General features: G+C 46.2%; 1 protein-coding gene across 1 annotated transcript in view; it reads right to left on the reverse strand.

The window, feature by feature from the left end:
• Positions 1-2,069, reverse strand: part of LOC144103536 (sodium-dependent nutrient amino acid transporter 1-like) — a 38,232-nt gene extending 36,163 nt beyond the window's left edge. Inside the window, exon 1 of the mRNA XM_077636231.1 lies at positions 1,989-2,069. Within this exon, the coding sequence (XP_077492357.1) occupies positions 1,989-2,069 (81 nt within the window). The remainder of the gene's footprint in view (positions 1-1,988) is intronic.
• Between the last annotated feature and the right edge of the window lie 14,883 nt (positions 2,070-16,952).

The following is a 16,952-nucleotide window of genomic DNA, read 5'->3' on the forward strand; positions in this document are numbered from 1 at the left end:
AAAATGCTTTCCCTTATTTGAGCTTTTTTTTCCCAAACCCATTTGCTTGATTTTTTTTTTGTTCCTATGCAATAATGTCACATCCAACGCGCAGCGCCCTAGGAAACAAACTGAAGCTGTTAGCCGGGTCGATTTCTTCACTCTCAGGAATATCAGGCTACAAGTGAAGAGCAGCTTTAGAGCGAGAAGGAGAAAAACGTTCCACAGATGTGATTGTTGCTGCGTACAAACATTTTCTTCACGCGTCGAGAGAATTTCTTGACAAATTCCTCGGCCCAGACGGGCGTGCTCAGAACAATCCAAATAACATCTGTGCTTTTCCAACTCTTATTACGACACATGTGCTTTTAATTTTTGCAAAATGCACGTATGGCGACATCGAAATGTGCGCAAGCGCCGGCGAGCTGTCGTAGGAAGAAAAGCGCGGTTGCAAGTTGGGCAACACACAAGTTTTCTTGTTGTTAGTTTTCTGTGAGGCCGTCAAAGAAGCACCTCGCTCTCTGGCCATGGTACGCAGCCTTTCAGTGAGAAAGCACTGATCTGGATGTTCAGAGCCTATGTCTGGTGATTCAGAGCCCACCGAAAAGAAATCCGATCAATGTCCACTACTGGGTATCGAACCCACGGCAGCGCGAACAGATCATCTTCGAAGGGACCTGCGCGAGACCACTATAGCTATTGCCACATTTTTTTCTTTATTGCCTTTTTCGGAAAGCACAGATACACCCCAACCGTGTCGGCTGGTTTGACATCAAAATTTTTGTACCTCCCTTTTAACGAGAACATATATCACTTAAACGACTTCATCACAGAAACCTTGGTTCCTGAGGACGTCAAGAAGCTTACATTCTCAAGAAAGAAATTGGCCGTGGTTTAGCTTTGGTTAAACCTTGAGTGACGCTATAACTACAGGTGGCCGAGGGGAACTTGGTCACGTGATTAACCACGTGACGAACCACGTGATCAGCCATGGCGCCGCACCGCAGGCAGCTGCTCTGCACAACGTGACCAACCACGTGACAGCGTGGCGGCGCAGCCACAGGGTGGCGGCGCCGCCACGCTGAAGACTCGAAATGCTACCGTAATGTAGCTATGGCTACAAATAACTGCACCGAGGGCGGACGTACGGATCACACTTTGTGACTGCCAGTCGAGATCACATATACTAGGCTATCGCCGCATCCATACACGCCTCGAGTTCGTTGGCTGGCCTCAAATAAAGATGGCACATACCTACAAATGGGGAGTGGCCAAGTCGCAAGCGGTGCACTGCTGGAAACAGGAGCGTTTAGACGGGCAAAATGAGCAGTAATAGTGTATAGGCTGACAATTTGGACGACGTAATGACAGGCGACCTAAAATGCACCACACTCTCGTGCTGTGCATAGCAGAGCGTATTCATCAACTTCCATCTGCTCCATCCCGCAACATTGGCCGCTCATCGTCGACTTCCACGTAGCACAAATGCGTGCTTTCGGCCCGACTGGGATGCAGTAAATGTCTGTAGATTTTTGCATGAAAGAAATGAGCAGAGGCGGAGCTTTCATGTCGTAATTTTCACCACGTTTTCGTAGTACTGTGGTGCCGTTTTAGAGCTCACATAGCCCCGTCATTGGCACCAATTGAATTAATAAAACCTTTGTCGCATGTAGTGTTAGAAAATGTGGTTTTTAGAACTGCGTTTTTTTTAACTTTCTCGAAACACATTGTACAGTCTCCTTGAGAATTTGCGGCGCCCTGCCACACGAGTTAGCGGCAAGCTGGTCATAAGCAGTACAATGGTTACCGGAACTGCGAAAACGCACATCTCAGATCACATGAAAGTGATGGGGTGAAGAGCTCACTCAATTTTTGATTCAAGAGCCACTTTTATGCGACAGCATTATAGCCCCCTCTCGCTAAAGTGGCTCTGGTGCGTCGTCCGTGTAAACCACGCCAGCGCCTCTACCGGAGCAGAATTCAAATGGCGCTCGCTCTGCAGTTCCAACCAAGCAAGAGGAGGAGGTGGCGCGGAGGGGACCGCGAACCAGTCGGACTAGTTGCATCACATCATCGATGTTGCGCTCCATCGCAGTGTGTCATGCTCCGCTCTTCAATCAGGCGTGCTCTAGATTATCTTTTTGCGTTGTATGATACCAGTGCCTCGAGTAGCGAATGTGTTCTGACAGCCGGGCGTGCCGAAATGCAGAGGCTAATGCAGCAACGAGAAGAGCAAGACGGCAAGACTAAGCTGTGCGAGTGGTGGAAGCGGACAGGATACAGAAAAGACGCTATGATCCACCGATACGAGGAGCCTAATTAAAAAAAAAATTGGCGGTGGTTTAGATCTGGTTAAACCTGGAGTGACGCGATAGCTACAGCAGGCTGAGTGAAGCTTGGTCACGTGACCAACCACGTGACGAACCATGTGATAAGCCACGGCGCCGCGCCGCCGGCAGCTGCTCCGCACCACGTGACCAACCACGTGACAGCGTGGCGGCGCAGCCACAGGATGGGGGCGCCGCCACGCTGAAGGCTCGAAATGCTACCGTAATGTAGCTATCGCTACAATGTGTAGAAGAAGCGAAGCTCGATTGGGGGCGAGAAGGCTGACAGCGTACTGTGGTGGATTTGTCACATTATATCTTATAATAATCGGTGAATTCATTCATTCATTCATTCATTCATTCATTCATTCATTCATTCATTCATTCATTCATTCATTCATTCATTCATTCATTCATTCATTCATTCATTTCAGTGTACAGCCCAGAAACAACGAGCAAGTGTTGCGTTAATGTCCCCTGCTCCAAAACGAAATTTCATGTACAGTTTTTAAAACTCATGTTTTAGTATTTTATGCTTTTCTCGCACTAAGCACCCTATCGGATCATACCAAAGAGATATTGACACACGTACGCAGGTCGCCGGTGTTCTGCTTGCTCCCTTGGAATCCTTGCGCTGCAGGTTGATGACCTCCTGAAAGGCACCCACAGCAGGCATCAAGAACGTCAGCACCCTCATCTTATGTAAAGGTTACATTTTATGCGCAGATTCGGTTGGAGAGGAATATTATTAATAGTTCAAAATAATAATCAACTCTCCGGTGTGACTCAGCGGATTTGACGTTCCGCTGTCAATGAGAAGGCTAAGCGTACGAAAACTCCCTTGTGCTGTGCGATTTCTGCGCACAGTATCCCAGGTGGTTTAAATTAACTCTGAGCCTTCCACTACAGTGTCCCACATCACCTATGTGGAGCTTCACAACATTAAACCCTACAATTTACAATTTTATAAAAAATGATTATCACGTGGCTATGCTGACCTTAAAGGGCACATTACTAGATGATAGACAAGCAGGCTGTCTGTGGACTCGGACTATTCACTGGGTGATGTTGTGCCCGCAAAGAAAAAGCGGCGTGACTGGGGTGATAGTATGAAGGTAGCCGTGGTTGTAAGAATCAGAATGCTGGTCGCCTTCAGCCCTGCTGAAATTAAACCTCTTTTGGAACCTTCTAGACAGTGGATGGATGCCGTATTCTATAAGCTGTCTATTTTGCGTCACCCATTTCGCGTCGACTTGATCTTCTGTTACTGGTTACTCAGTTATACCCGCGGCTTTCAAGTATCTGTGGCAAGCGACCCGGCCATTGAGTGGTTGGTGACCAGACCTCACTGCTGGCTGCATAACGCAGCTAATGGCATAACGCCTGCAAAACGCCTGCTGTTGTTAGAGCGCTGCGATGCAGCTCAGCATTAGCTGAACCATGCATCGAATTTAAGCCAATGGTGAAGTCCGGTCACCAACCACCCAATGGGCGGATTGTTTGCCCCATACGCTGGAAAGCCGCTGGTATATCTGAGTGACCACAGACACAGACCCGAATGACGCGAGAAGGACAACGGAAAATGGACAGCTTACAAAATACGGCCCCTGGTCACGTCCTATTCAGCTAACAAAAAGCACACGTGCCAGCGGTGTCGGCTGATGTGTGTCGGGGACGCGTGATAAAGTTGATGAAGTAAGAGAGGAACAACTACATCTAAAGAGGAACGGAGGAGGAATGGCAGTTGGCTTATACCAATTGCATACGGCGTAGCAATCACATAGACACCACTCTCTTATAAGCTCTAGCGCGTGATGGACGTCTGGTTATTGATCTCCTCTGTCAGGGACAGCACTATGCCAAATAACGAAGGCGTACTTTTAACACAACTATATTTTAAATATTACTAATCATCTTCTGTGAAAGAGCCTGCATAATGGAGCCTTAAAAGTAATGCCTTAAAAGGTGTCGCAGCTTAGAAAAATGGCAAGAGGAATAAAAATTTTTCCAGCCCAAGCTTTTCAATAACAGCCAGCTAAATGAATAAATGTTTTGCTTTTACTGTGAAAAAATTTCGCAGCAGTATATCAGAGTTTTATAGATATTAAGAGATATCGTCTAGACTATCCGTGGAAACATTTAATTCCATATAAGATGTAATTAGTGCCATACGTTCACACCATAAATGTTAACACAAACGGAGGAGAGAACTTCTCCAGCAAAAGCGGCCTTAGACTTCCAAGGATAAAAAATCCCACGACTGGTGAAAGTTACAATTCATGTCACTGTACATGTGTTTTGTTTTCTTTGTACACGCTTTTTGTTGTGAGGTGCAAAAATAATGCAGCAGTTAACCAATTATACAGACAAGGCGAACTTTTAACTTTTTTAGTTGACCAGTATATCTTGGAAAGGTTCTTGTTCATTGAGATCAACGCCGCTTAAAAAGTGCATATTGAGAAGAGCCACCACGTTTACATTTTCAAGCCCTGCTCCCTTGTGACCTTCTAATCCTCGTATTCATTTGCGTGCCTGGGTAAACATTTCGCAGTGTTCAGTAACAAAGTATTTACATCCAACGAAGCGAGTCTTGGTATATATTTCAGAAGCATTTTAGGCGCGCAACTCACCCACTAATATTACGTATGCATGTGCTCTAAAAAAATCTATTATGTAGACTGCGGCGCATTTAAACCTGTCTTAAACATGTTTATAACTTGGAGAAGTAGGTATGCATTTCACAGTCTGTTCTGATTGAACTGCTTGGCAATTTCTTGTACGACCGCTCTTGAAGATGGAACACACTAGAATAAATTACTGGTGTTTTGCATATACTCTTCTAAAATAATGGTGCTACCTCCGGATGATATATGGCTGGTGTGTACATACTTAAACGCGTTGAAATTCCTTCATGCTGTAGATAGGCATCATCAGAGAAACACAAATGCATAGACAATTTAATAAAAAAAAGAATTCGTCTACGTCGCAGTGATCATTCTTATTTCGGAATTACATTCACATTCCATTACACGGTTACACGGAAGACGCCCAAGACACATGCGACTAAAGTTTTGATAAGAAAATTACCGTGCCTGAATCAGCTAATATCGTGCTCAGTATTACCGCTACTGGGAGGCATGAACTAGGCAAAGCATTAAACACAAAAAGCAACAACAAAAGTTTAGTTGCTTCTGAGCGCTACACCCACGGCGGCAAGTTGTAATCTTCCTGCGCGCATTTCTGTTCGTCTGTTAGTTTCGACTGACACTTTTCTGAACATTGCCCTTTCAACTGTTCCGTCTACGATATACTAAATTGCGTAGCTTTACTCACCCGTACAGGCATTGTTTCGGTCATGAAGGTGACAGGCTTCCAGAAGACGCAGTTCTTCAAAATGCTTCAAGCGGCACTGTTCCGTCTGGCTGCTCGCGTATCTAACGCTCGTTGACAACCACCGAGAGAAGACGTGCTTCGTTTCTGACGGTTTTCTCGTATACAGCTTACCACTCACCCACACCTCCCCTCCTGAGAATAAGTAAGCGTCAGATATTCTTGCGGCAGATAAAAGCCGGGCAGTTGTCGCATGAAAGGAATGCGCGCGAACGCTTGATTTCAAACATGGCAAGAAAATACAATAGGGAAGCACGAAACGGGAACGTCAGGAAAAAAACGGATGATAATGTCATGTCCCGGTTGTACGGGTGCTCAAAGCTTCTGCAGGAGACGCGTAGCAGCGGCTGTCTCCAAGCGATTGTCTTTTGTGCTCGTTCACGCACATGTCACGTGACTGTTTTCTAACTGTCTCCATCAATTTAGAGCAAGTAGATACGCATTCTTTTTGGCATTGTCGAGATTTAAGGCTTCGAACTTTAAGGCTGAACTTTAGCCTGCCTTTTGATATCTTTTGGTACTTGTGCGCCGAGCCAAGAATGCCGTCTTCTCTGATTGTCTGCCGAACAAGGTAGCAAGGTAGGGTTGATGGCGCTGGCTCCTTCGAAGCTTCCATTTTTCCAGCTCTGCAGAGCTGAAGAAACGGCCATAAGCCGCGCACTTAAAGGAACTATGCAATGAATTAAAACTCGCTTGTAAAGGTTTTCAATGCTTAGAAATAATGATAATGAGAATTTACACTAAGTATGAGTCTTCGGAACTCAGCCGACAATTTATTATGGATTTTTAAAACCCTGTTTTTCAAAACTCGCGGGCCGATTGGTGTTTTCGTAGTGGGCGGTTTTGAAAGCAAAATCTTGAAAATAGACGTCACTAGTTTCATGACGTCAGCAGGCCACCACAAGTTGTCATTCGCTAGAGCCACAACGTCACGGGCACACTTCCGGTAGCCGTGAAAGTCGTCTGCTCGTGCCGCCGCGCGAGCCCCTTGGGCAAGCGCGAGTCAGGTCACTGCCTTCGCGCATATGGTTTCAATTAACCTCTGCCGCCTGTTTCTGTCGGTAGTTGCGGGGCCACCCGCAGTGTCTTTTTCGTCCGCAACAACAGACGACAACAAGCAAAAGAATCCGAAGCGCACCGCAATCCAGAAAGGCGAAGGGAGACCGCGGAGACGCTGCCGATGCTGGGGAAGCGAGTGCGACAACCGGAAGTTGCAAAAGGAACGTCAGCGGATGACGTATTCATGGGCGGGGCCCAGTCCCAGACCTGTTTTCTTTATTATTTTTGTCTGGTGCCCCGCGTGTACGAGTTGAGGGGGGGAGAGGAGGTGCGTAATTTTTAATCATCTATATCATGGGTGTTATTGATGCTAGCTCAAAAATTCTTGCACTGGTGTGACGCGTGATCGAATGCCAATCTCTCTTTTGCTTTATGTAACCTCAGTTAATTTATTGCATGGTCCCTTTAAATCAAGCTCTTGCTAGTGTTGGAGACGAGTAACTTATAGATCTTCCCTCTGCCCGTTTTACAATCGCGTTTGCCTTCAGTCACTTTCGTATAGACAACTGTTACCCTTTTCGGATAACTTTAGCGCCTTTCTTCTCCCTCTCGCTTTCGGTTATTCTTCATGGCAGGACATCCAGTTGAAAAAATAGACCGAACCGACCCCAAAATAAATTAGAAAATGTCGTTGTATTGTTACGGCAGCATTTTCTGTAATATTGTGACGTTGTCTGTTGTTGCGAAAGAACTGGCTTTGTCGTTACGACAGGAGATTATCCAATGCTACAGAAAGTCCTGTTGTTATTACAACAATTTCTGTTGCCAGGTCCCAAAATAGTACGGTAGAACCTGTTGCGAAAACAGAAACTTATCTTTTGAGAGTTTAAGCTTCAAATAAACAACAGATTATTTTTGTCCTACATCTCATATTAAAGCAGTGTTTTAAAGTAAGTATTTGTCGAAGCACTCAGTTTATGGCCCAGCTTCGTCTCGGTGCGTAGTATAAAGCACCATACAGAACAATCGAAACTTCTTTAGCTGGACGGCTTTCAATGGGAAGGTACGAATTCCTTCCCTGTGTTGCGACCGCGCATCATTGAAGAGGGGTGTGTCTTGCGTAATTATCGGAGTCTGAAGTATTGTCCTTCCTAACGACCGCAGCCTCAATCACCAAAAGAGCAAGCGGCGTAGCGCTGTACCTGCCTCCTACCTAATGGTACTTCACATAAATAACATGGCACCATACCGACTACCCAACATTCCACTAAAACTATAAGGCCACTACGCAGTTTCAGGCGGAATGTACACGTGAGTTGTTAATTTTTTCGAACTTCAAGCTGGTAACATTTTAGAGGATACTATAATTCATGTCAACAGCCTCCATATATTGTATATTTTCTGGCCACGGCCTTTAAGAGGGCTGACATTGCCCTCTAGATAAAGTGGCAGGTTGCACCGTTGAGCTGGTTAACTAAATTTGCATAGTCAACCTACAATTGTGAAGTTACAGTTAAGTGCTCGGTTATCGTTGGAATTTGAAGCTGGTCGTTAGCTTTGTCCACATCCGTTTTTACAGTTATAAAGATGCGATTGTAGTCGATGGTCAAAGAATTCTGGTCATTTCGCGCGTCACTCTAAACCCGTGCTGCTTATTGTGTATTGATGCTGCGTTCCTTCATGTGGAGCATATAACCCCCCTCCCACCGTGAACTTTACTTGATGTTACGTTATTTCGGCCAACCGGGTTAGCGGGCTGGAGAAGTCAGCAGTGGGTTCTAAACGAGTGGGTAGTTTTCTCCTCTTTGCCTACAATTTGAACACTTTGAACAATTGAACAATTTGAACTTTTCGTTAGCCTGCACATTTATGCCCTACAGGTGAGTATCAATGCACTATCTCAATTCATAGTGGCTGTCAACAAAGCGTAGCACGCAGTATTGTGCCTTGATATTTTTGAGGGAGGACATCTGTGTAAGCGGAGGGAATCAGGCTCATAGGGAACGCTCTTTAACTAATTAATGCCCAAAATATGAATGAATCAAAATGGTTATTACAATTACATTATGCTAACCAATCCACTTACATTGAATAAGCAACCTTAAAGGCTTCTTAGTGCTGCCACAATTTCGGAACTCGGCATGCCGCCAATGACCGACAACTAATGCTTGGTCTATTTTTCGCTCCTGGTCTGCGTAGTGTGAAAGACCAAATCGAAGGATTTGAACTAACTCGATGTCCTGTCGACAGTTCACAATTTTTATCGAAGAAATGTCTGCCAATTTCTCCCGCAACCTGCTCGTCTCCCCATACCGTGCTTTTTTCTTTCATACAGCACGACCATTGTGACGCCAATTAGTCTGAGAAAATGCTGACATCCAGATTTGCATCAAAGTTCAAGTATCTGACCCGCAATCTGTACTTCGCGAATTCGGGACAGCGAGCACTAAAGGATTAACAAAGAAGGAAACATGAGTGACTCATAGTTAGATGTGTTGTGGGTATTGTTCTATTCTGCAAGAAACTTTCGAACACAAGATACCAGTTGTTTCAATAAGCTCGAGCCGGGTCGTTAGCCTGTGAAGAAGCATATACTGTAAGCTGGGCGTCCGAGCTTTTACTGGCACTGCCGACAATGGCGTCGAGGAACGAACCAATGAACAAGCGTTGGTGATGATGATTCACAAATGAGGATGAAGTTCACGTGAAGCGAAGGGTGGTGATGGATAATCACAGATGTGGATGACGTTCACGAAAAGTGCTCACACTCCCCCCCCCCCCCCCCCCCCGCGACGAAAGCGGCCATCCTGGTACGCAGGATTTAAAGGGAATAAGGACGGCGGGTGAAGGGCTTGAGCCGATACACGTGCACAATCTCAGTTCCACGACAGCCACGGTCGTTGACAGGAGACGCTGGGGCTACGCGATAGTTCACTGGTGAAGTTTGTTCGAGCACCGTGTATGGGCCTATGAAGCGACTGAGAAGTTTGTCGGACAAGCCTGGTGTGCGGGTACGCGTCCAGAGCAAGACTTCGTCACTGGGATTGAATGTCACCACACGGTGAGCGGAGTCGTAGCTGCTTTTCCGCGCAGTCTGGGCGGCCTCTGTGTTGAGTCTGGCAAGTTCGTGACAGTGGGCAATACGTGAATTGAAGTGTTCGTAGGAGGGTGGTTCAGAGAGAACAGGTGCAGAGAAGAAGGATGCTTTTAGGATGAATGTAGGGTGCCGACCATAGACCAGGAAAAACGGAGAGTAGCGGGTCGTGCGTTGAACTGCAGTGTTTTAGGCGAAGGTGGCAAAAGGAAGCAAGGAATTCCAGTTACTGTGATGTGGGTCAATGTAATTGGATAGCATATCGGTCAGGGTTCATTGAAAGCGTTCGGTGAGACCGTTCGTTTGCGGATGGTAGGTGGAGATTGTCTTGTGAACAGTGTTGGTTCGATGAAAGCGTTCGGTGAGACCATTCGTTTGCAGATGGTAGGCGGAGGTTGTCTTGTGAACAGTGTTGGCGGCGTGAAGAACTTGGGCCATGAATGCACTGAGGAAAGACTTGCCGCGATCGGACAGGAGAACACTAGGAGCTCCGTGGCGCAGAATGATGTCTCGCAGAAAAAAGTTTGCAATCTCCGCAGCGGAACCAGACGGTATAGCTGCGGTTTCAGCATACCGGGTGAGATGGTCCACAGCTGTGACGATCCAGCGATTTCCTGCCGCGGTCAACGGTAAAGGGCCGTATAGGTCAATGCCTACAACTTCGAAAGGTCGAACAGGGCAGGGAAGAGGTTGAAGTAGACCCGCTGGAGGTTACGTGGACCATTTACGGCGTTGGCATGGCACACAAGAGGAAACGTATTTGGCAACACTCGTGGAGAGACAGGGCCAGAGAAACCGGCTCTTGATTCTGTGGTAAGTCTTATGGTAGATAAGGTGACCAGCGGTGGGATCATCGTAGAAGGCATGCAAGGTCTTGCGGCGAAAATAACGGGGAACAACTGGCACGCACGGTTCGCCGAAAGGGATGTGGAATTATGCCAGTAAAGCAGTCCACCTTGCATTTTAAAGTTGGTAAGTGGACGGCGCAATCGAGAATTCTGGGGTAGCGAAGTACCATTGAGTCGATCTATCACCGTGCGGCAGTACGAGTCCGATTGCTGGCAGAAGCCAAACCATGCTGGATGTCGGAAAAGGAAGCAATCGACGCGGTATTTACATCCTTGATGGGCAAATCATTGGCACGGGCGGGCAAGGAAGTTCTCAAAGAATTACTAGGTGATGGTGCGCCAAGGGGGCAACGAGAAAGGGCATCGGCACCGAGGTGCGTCTTGCCAGATTTGTAAGTTATTGTGAACTGAAATTCTTGAAGTCGTAGAATCCAGCGTCCGAGCCGGCCGGTTAAATTTTTCAGGAATGAGAGCCAGTACAAAGCGTGGTGATCAGTGACTACCATGAAACGCCGGCCGTAAAGGTAAGGACGAAATTTTTCATAAAGTGCTGCGCCGTGTGACTGCCACCGATGTGGATTTTTTAGATTGAGTTATTTAGGAAGGCTTTTACAAAGCTGTTTACGGGAGGTCCAACTCCAGAGTGAACGAGGGCGTTCACGATGGCTGAATGGCTGACGTTGTCGAACGCCTTGTGCAGATCAGCAACGTGGATGTCAGAGAGGTCTTTGCACTATTTGCGTGCTCTGTTGAAGTTAGTGTAGACCATACAGACCTTCAGTCTTGTGTTTGCAGTTGAGGATGAAAGCCAGTCCGGAGCCGGCGAGAATAACTGGAGGTCTCTAGATAGTGTGGCAATCTAGTGGTCACCACGCGTGGCATTGGATTGCAGCCGGTGATGAGGAAGGAAACTGGTCGAATGTTGGCAAGCTGCGTGGAGTGTTTTCCAGGTTTGGGATTGGGTATTACTACCGCACTGGTCAGGACCCGGCAACCTCGCCCCGTGGCCACAGGGTCTCTACAGCTAATGCCCTTTCATTCTTTTACCATCTGCTGCAGCCTGATAATACCAGACCTATGACACAGAATTGTCTGAAAGGAATGGCTCGAAGCGAGGAATCATCCCCGCATGCGCACAGATTCAGCCTGCAGGGTTGAAGAAGGTTTTAGAGACTGTGTGAGAGCGCCTGATGAAGATCATAAGCATGAACGAAATAAATTTGAAGTGCTCTATACGGATGAAGTTAGATCTGCTTCGTTTTGTCTGTTGTTAAGGTAGTGCTCATGAAATTAGATAAATATGTGTTTCGCGCAATGCTGAAACATAAATTTGGCTCGTTTCAATTAAAGCAGGACCATTTATTGTACCGAGCAGCTTGCTGTTCGTTGCCTACAAGGCATTTAATAAAGTAATCGCTAATAGAGTAAGGGCAACCTTGTACTTTAATCAACCAAATGGTAAGGCAGGCTTTCGTAACATATATTCCACAATAGATCATATTCACACCATCAATAAGGTGATAGAGAAATGCGCAGACTATGAACAACCACTTTATATAGCCTTCAGTTATTATGAGAAAGCATTTAAATCAGTGGAAACATCAGCAGTCATAGAGAAATTGCGGAATAAGGGTGTAGAAGAGCGTGATATGAAAATACCAGAAGATATCTATAGCAGCTACACCGTTACCATAGCCCTCCACAAAGTCAGAAATAAAATTCCAATAAGGAAAGACATCAGGCAAGGAGACAGAGTCTCGCCAATGCTATTCACCGACTGCTCACAGCAGGTATTCCGAGGCTTGAATTGCGAAGAGTTGGGGATAAGAGTTAATGGAATAGAGAATAGCTTAATAATCTTGCGATTCGCTGATGAAATTGCTCTGCTGAGTCACTCAGGGGGTGAACTGAAAATCATGATCAATGAGGTAGGCAGGCAGAGCAGAACGGTGGCTTAAAAATTAATATGAAGAAAAACCATACTAATATTCAACAGTCTAGCTAGGGACGAGCAGTTCACAATTGGTAGCGAGGTGCTGGAAGTGATAAAAGAATATGTCTACTTAGGGGAAGTAGGGACCGTTGATCCAGATCCTGACAGGGAAGTAACTAGAAGAATAAGATTGGCATGGAATGAATGGAAGTTTACCAATATCCCTCAAGGGAAAAGTATACAACAACTGTATCTTACTGGTACTAATTTACGGGGCAGAAACGTGGAGGCTAACTAAGGACAACGCGGCGAGCTATGGAAGAAAAATGATTGGTGTAACGTTTAGAGAACGGATGCGGGCACAGTGACTGAGGAAACAAACGCCGGTTAATGACATCCTAATCGAAATCAAGAGAAAGAAATGGGCTTGGGCAGGGCATGTAATGTGAAGGCAATATAACTGGTGGTCCTTAAGGGTAACAGAGTGGATTCCAAGAGAAGGCAAGCGTAGAAGGGGGCGACAGCAAGTTGGGAAGGCGGATGAGATTAAGAAGTTGGCGGGCATAAGGTGGGAGCAGCTGGCGAAGAACAGGGTTAATTGGAGATACACGAAAGAAGCCTTTGCCCTGCAGTGAACGTAGTCAGGTTAATGATGATTATGAATGAATGTAGTGCATTCACCCTCATAGCGAAGCTATGTGTGAATGAGAAGAAAACGTTTTCGCAAAGTGGTTCCTTTACATACCGGAACTGTATAGTATGCGATAATTATTTAGTTAGGGGGCATAAGGCGAAAATCAAAAATTACCGGCATTGAAAGTTTATAATATTGCGAAGAGCACGTGTAAAATAGTGCTGAAACAGATTCTTATGTGCCTTCATCGTTCGCAGATTCCAGCTGATTGCCATAGTGAACGTAAAGCTGGCCATAAGAAAAAGACCCGGAGGGCGGAAGCACAACGTTTTCGTAAGATACGATGGTGCAAAAAAAAATCTCTCAGAACTAGACTCGAATGAATTCGAACTAAAGAAATGCGCGCCAGTTCTTGTGCTGGTCGCGAAGAATACACGCCGCGCTGATGATGACGCCGTCGCCTACAACCGCTGCGACGGTCCTGATTTCTCTGCGCTAAGCGGCGTTGAGGCGCAGGGCTGTTTACAGTTGCTGTATAGGTGCCCAGATTGATTTATCGATTGATAAACTCTGTTGACTTAAATGGGGATGGAAAGTGTAGGTTAGGAATAGGTTTATGAGGGAGCAGTGGTCGGCATTCCTTGGTCCAGCAGTCCGTCGGCCTCAGCAACAGCTATTGCTCGCTGTACCTGCGTGAGCTGACACTGCGATCCGAGTCGGCAAGTAGGTTCTCCCACTTCTTAAAAGTAGAGCTATGTATTTTAAGCATTATTGGATTAGACCTGCATCCCTAAGTTGTGTGGTGTAACGTAGCGGAGTCTCCGCACCAGACACATTCGCTGTTGTATCGTGTGGGCCATATATTGTTGTACTGCTCTGTTTTTGGATACGTACGGGTTGGTTTGTAGGCGCCTAAGTGTTGTGGCTTGCTCTCGGCTTAGGCTGTCATGAGGAAGTGCGTACTTCTTACGCCTCTCCCTGCATAACCGGGTTGTTTCCCCATATGTTTGTGGTGTTTTGAAGGGCTCTACCCGAGTCCCCGTCCCCCGGTTAGTGAAAGCTTGGTCGGCGGCGTCTACCCTTCAGTTTCCCCAGCGTCCGGGAACCAAACGATTGTGTGTTCCAGATTTGGGTCTGTTCCATGCGACCGGCTGTCAGAAACTTGTTTTCTATAAGCCTAACCCTACTGTTTTGGAAGGCTCGACGGGCACCTTGTGGGTCTCAGACTATACAGTAACTGTTTTGTCTTCTTTTGGCTTCCAAAATGGCTAAGGCTATCGCCACCTCTTCTGCCCTCAGAATCCGTTTGGTTGGTATAGTTGCTCTATGTATTGGTTTGCCCTGTGACTGGGACTGTGGCTGTTGTCGCCTGTCTTTGTACCTTGATGAGGTGCCGTAGTTGACCAAATCCTTTGTAATCCTTTGCTTTGAAGTGTTTGTACAGAGTTTCGGCTCTGGCATTCCTTCGGTCCTTGCGGTTGGCCGAGTCCATATTCCTGGGAAGCGGTGAGACCACAAAGGAAGAAAGACTTTCGACTATGTGAAGGCGTTCCTAACAGAGCCATCATCGAGATTAACAACATCCGATCAGAAAAGAGGAAGACCCATAACCAGGGCACATCACAAATGTTAGTTGTCTCTCCACTACTAGTTAACACCATCGTGGTAATGAGGATACTCAGGAATATAAAAGGCATAGAACACGCTTTCTACGCAGATAATATAACGGTATAGATCCAGCAGAGCTTTGCCGGGAAAAAAGAACGATTGTCACTAGCTGCGCAAGAAAAGGAAAAATTCGCCCACTGTATCGGAAAGCATCCGACAAACTGACATAATTAGAGTACTATGCCCGTGGCTACAATAAAGAGGAACGCGCGACCAGAAGAGGAAAACTCTCAACAAGGTAGCGAAACAAGTCTGCATAACGATAAGCAGGATAACCAACCTAAGGAGGTGATCGAGGAACGAGACCCCGTACGGTTAGTGACAGCGCTTATCGTGCCGTGCCTCAGTTATAATCTACCTCGCAAAAAATCAATGCAGGCGGAAACGAACTACATAAAACCTTTAATTAGAAAGGCGTGCAAACCGCAGACAGGATTACCTCAATGCTCCCCAAACTGGAAGTTCGACGATCAAGGTTCCTAGATTTTCGCGCTCGTTTTCCCTGTGATGCTCTCCCGTATATATGCCAAACGCTATCGCAAGGCTCAATAAGCATCCATGGATGATCAGATTCATCTTTATCACCGGTCTGCGGTTTATTGGTTTATTGGGGTTTAACGTGCCAAAACAACTCAGGCCATGAAGGGAGCCGTAGTAAACGGCACCGGAAATTTCGACCGTCCAGAGGTCTGTAACGTGCACTGGCATCGCACAGTACATATGACTCTAGAATTTCACCTCTATCGAAATTCGAACGCCTCGGCCGGGCGTTCGAAATTTAATTTCAGAGAGCCCATGTTAATTGAAAACAAGGTCTTCTTATCAACAACACTTAATTTTCATATAAGCGTTTGTTAATTGTTATAGAAAGCACTTGTGACTGGTGGCATCAACAGAAGAAGGCGCCACTCATCCGCATGACGAGCTAGGTCATCGTGCCGACGCATTATTTGATAGACGTGTCATTCAGTACAAACGTACTGTGGATAGAAAAAAAACAAACTCGGCAGCCAAAAACCAGATTATTGAGGCTGTACTCGCTTTAACGGCTGCAACAAGTCTTGCCTCACAACTTTGATGCTTGGGTGAGCAATACGGCGGAATAACGCGCAACTATGGGAGCCTGCACATTAACTGTAGGGCTGCTGACAGATATGCACGAGGCCAGTCGCGATAACCCTGTTCGGAAGTGCCGCCCCGTTCCTGACAACATGAGTGAAGCTGGAAGACGGCAGAAAGCTGGCGGTTGCTATGAATTTCGCTATTTGGTTTCACCTTTCATTAGCCTTAAACTGAAGACACGGAGTAGTGCAATCTGTGATCCGGAGCAGCTCACCGGGTCAGCGAAGGAGCAAAATTGCCAGGGAGCCTAGGGATCATACCATCGCGCGGGGTCTAATCGGCAACCATGATCTAAAACAACATGGCCCATTGAAACACGTTCTTGGTCTTCGCGAAATGAGAGAATATTCTTCGGATTGCCGACTGAAGTACACTGCTATTAACGCCACAGCGTCCACTGAGAGCTTTTTTTGCCTTTTCAGTTTGGATTGATGGTGTGTCTGTGAAAAGAGAAGCCGCATCGGCCCGCAATCGTCCATTTTCAAATGACCTGCCTCGATGACGAGCACTTCGCAAGCTTGAACACAGCAGATATGCACTGGAGAAAGTTGACCTCAGAAAATAAAACTCTACTTACAGCTGGTGAATATTCATTTCACTGAGTAATCATAACACAGGCGTCTATAAATGTGATTTTGCGCGAATTTTTATTTTCAGTTAGTACTTTTGCGTCCCGCTCCTCCAATGCTCGCAGTGATGACATTTCATTTTATAAGAGGAAAACCTGTTATATAAACATTGCATAAGGAACCATAACCGTTACTAATTTTTTTTGCCGTTAGTCTTGTATCAAAAATAAATTTAGATTCTACAGTCATAGCAGGAAAATATTTTGTTTGAAAGAGCGAGCGGCTTCACACTTCCTTAGCAAATCCATAACTTAAGTTTCACATGGTGTAGGCTAGACGAAGATTCCCATGCATCCGAGGGCTCCTTTGAGCCGCTATAGCTGTTTGGT

Source organism: Amblyomma americanum, chromosome 9 (genome assembly GCF_052857255.1).
Source record: "Amblyomma americanum isolate KBUSLIRL-KWMA chromosome 9, ASM5285725v1, whole genome shotgun sequence".
Taxonomy (NCBI): Eukaryota; Metazoa; Arthropoda; class Arachnida; order Ixodida; family Ixodidae; genus Amblyomma; species Amblyomma americanum.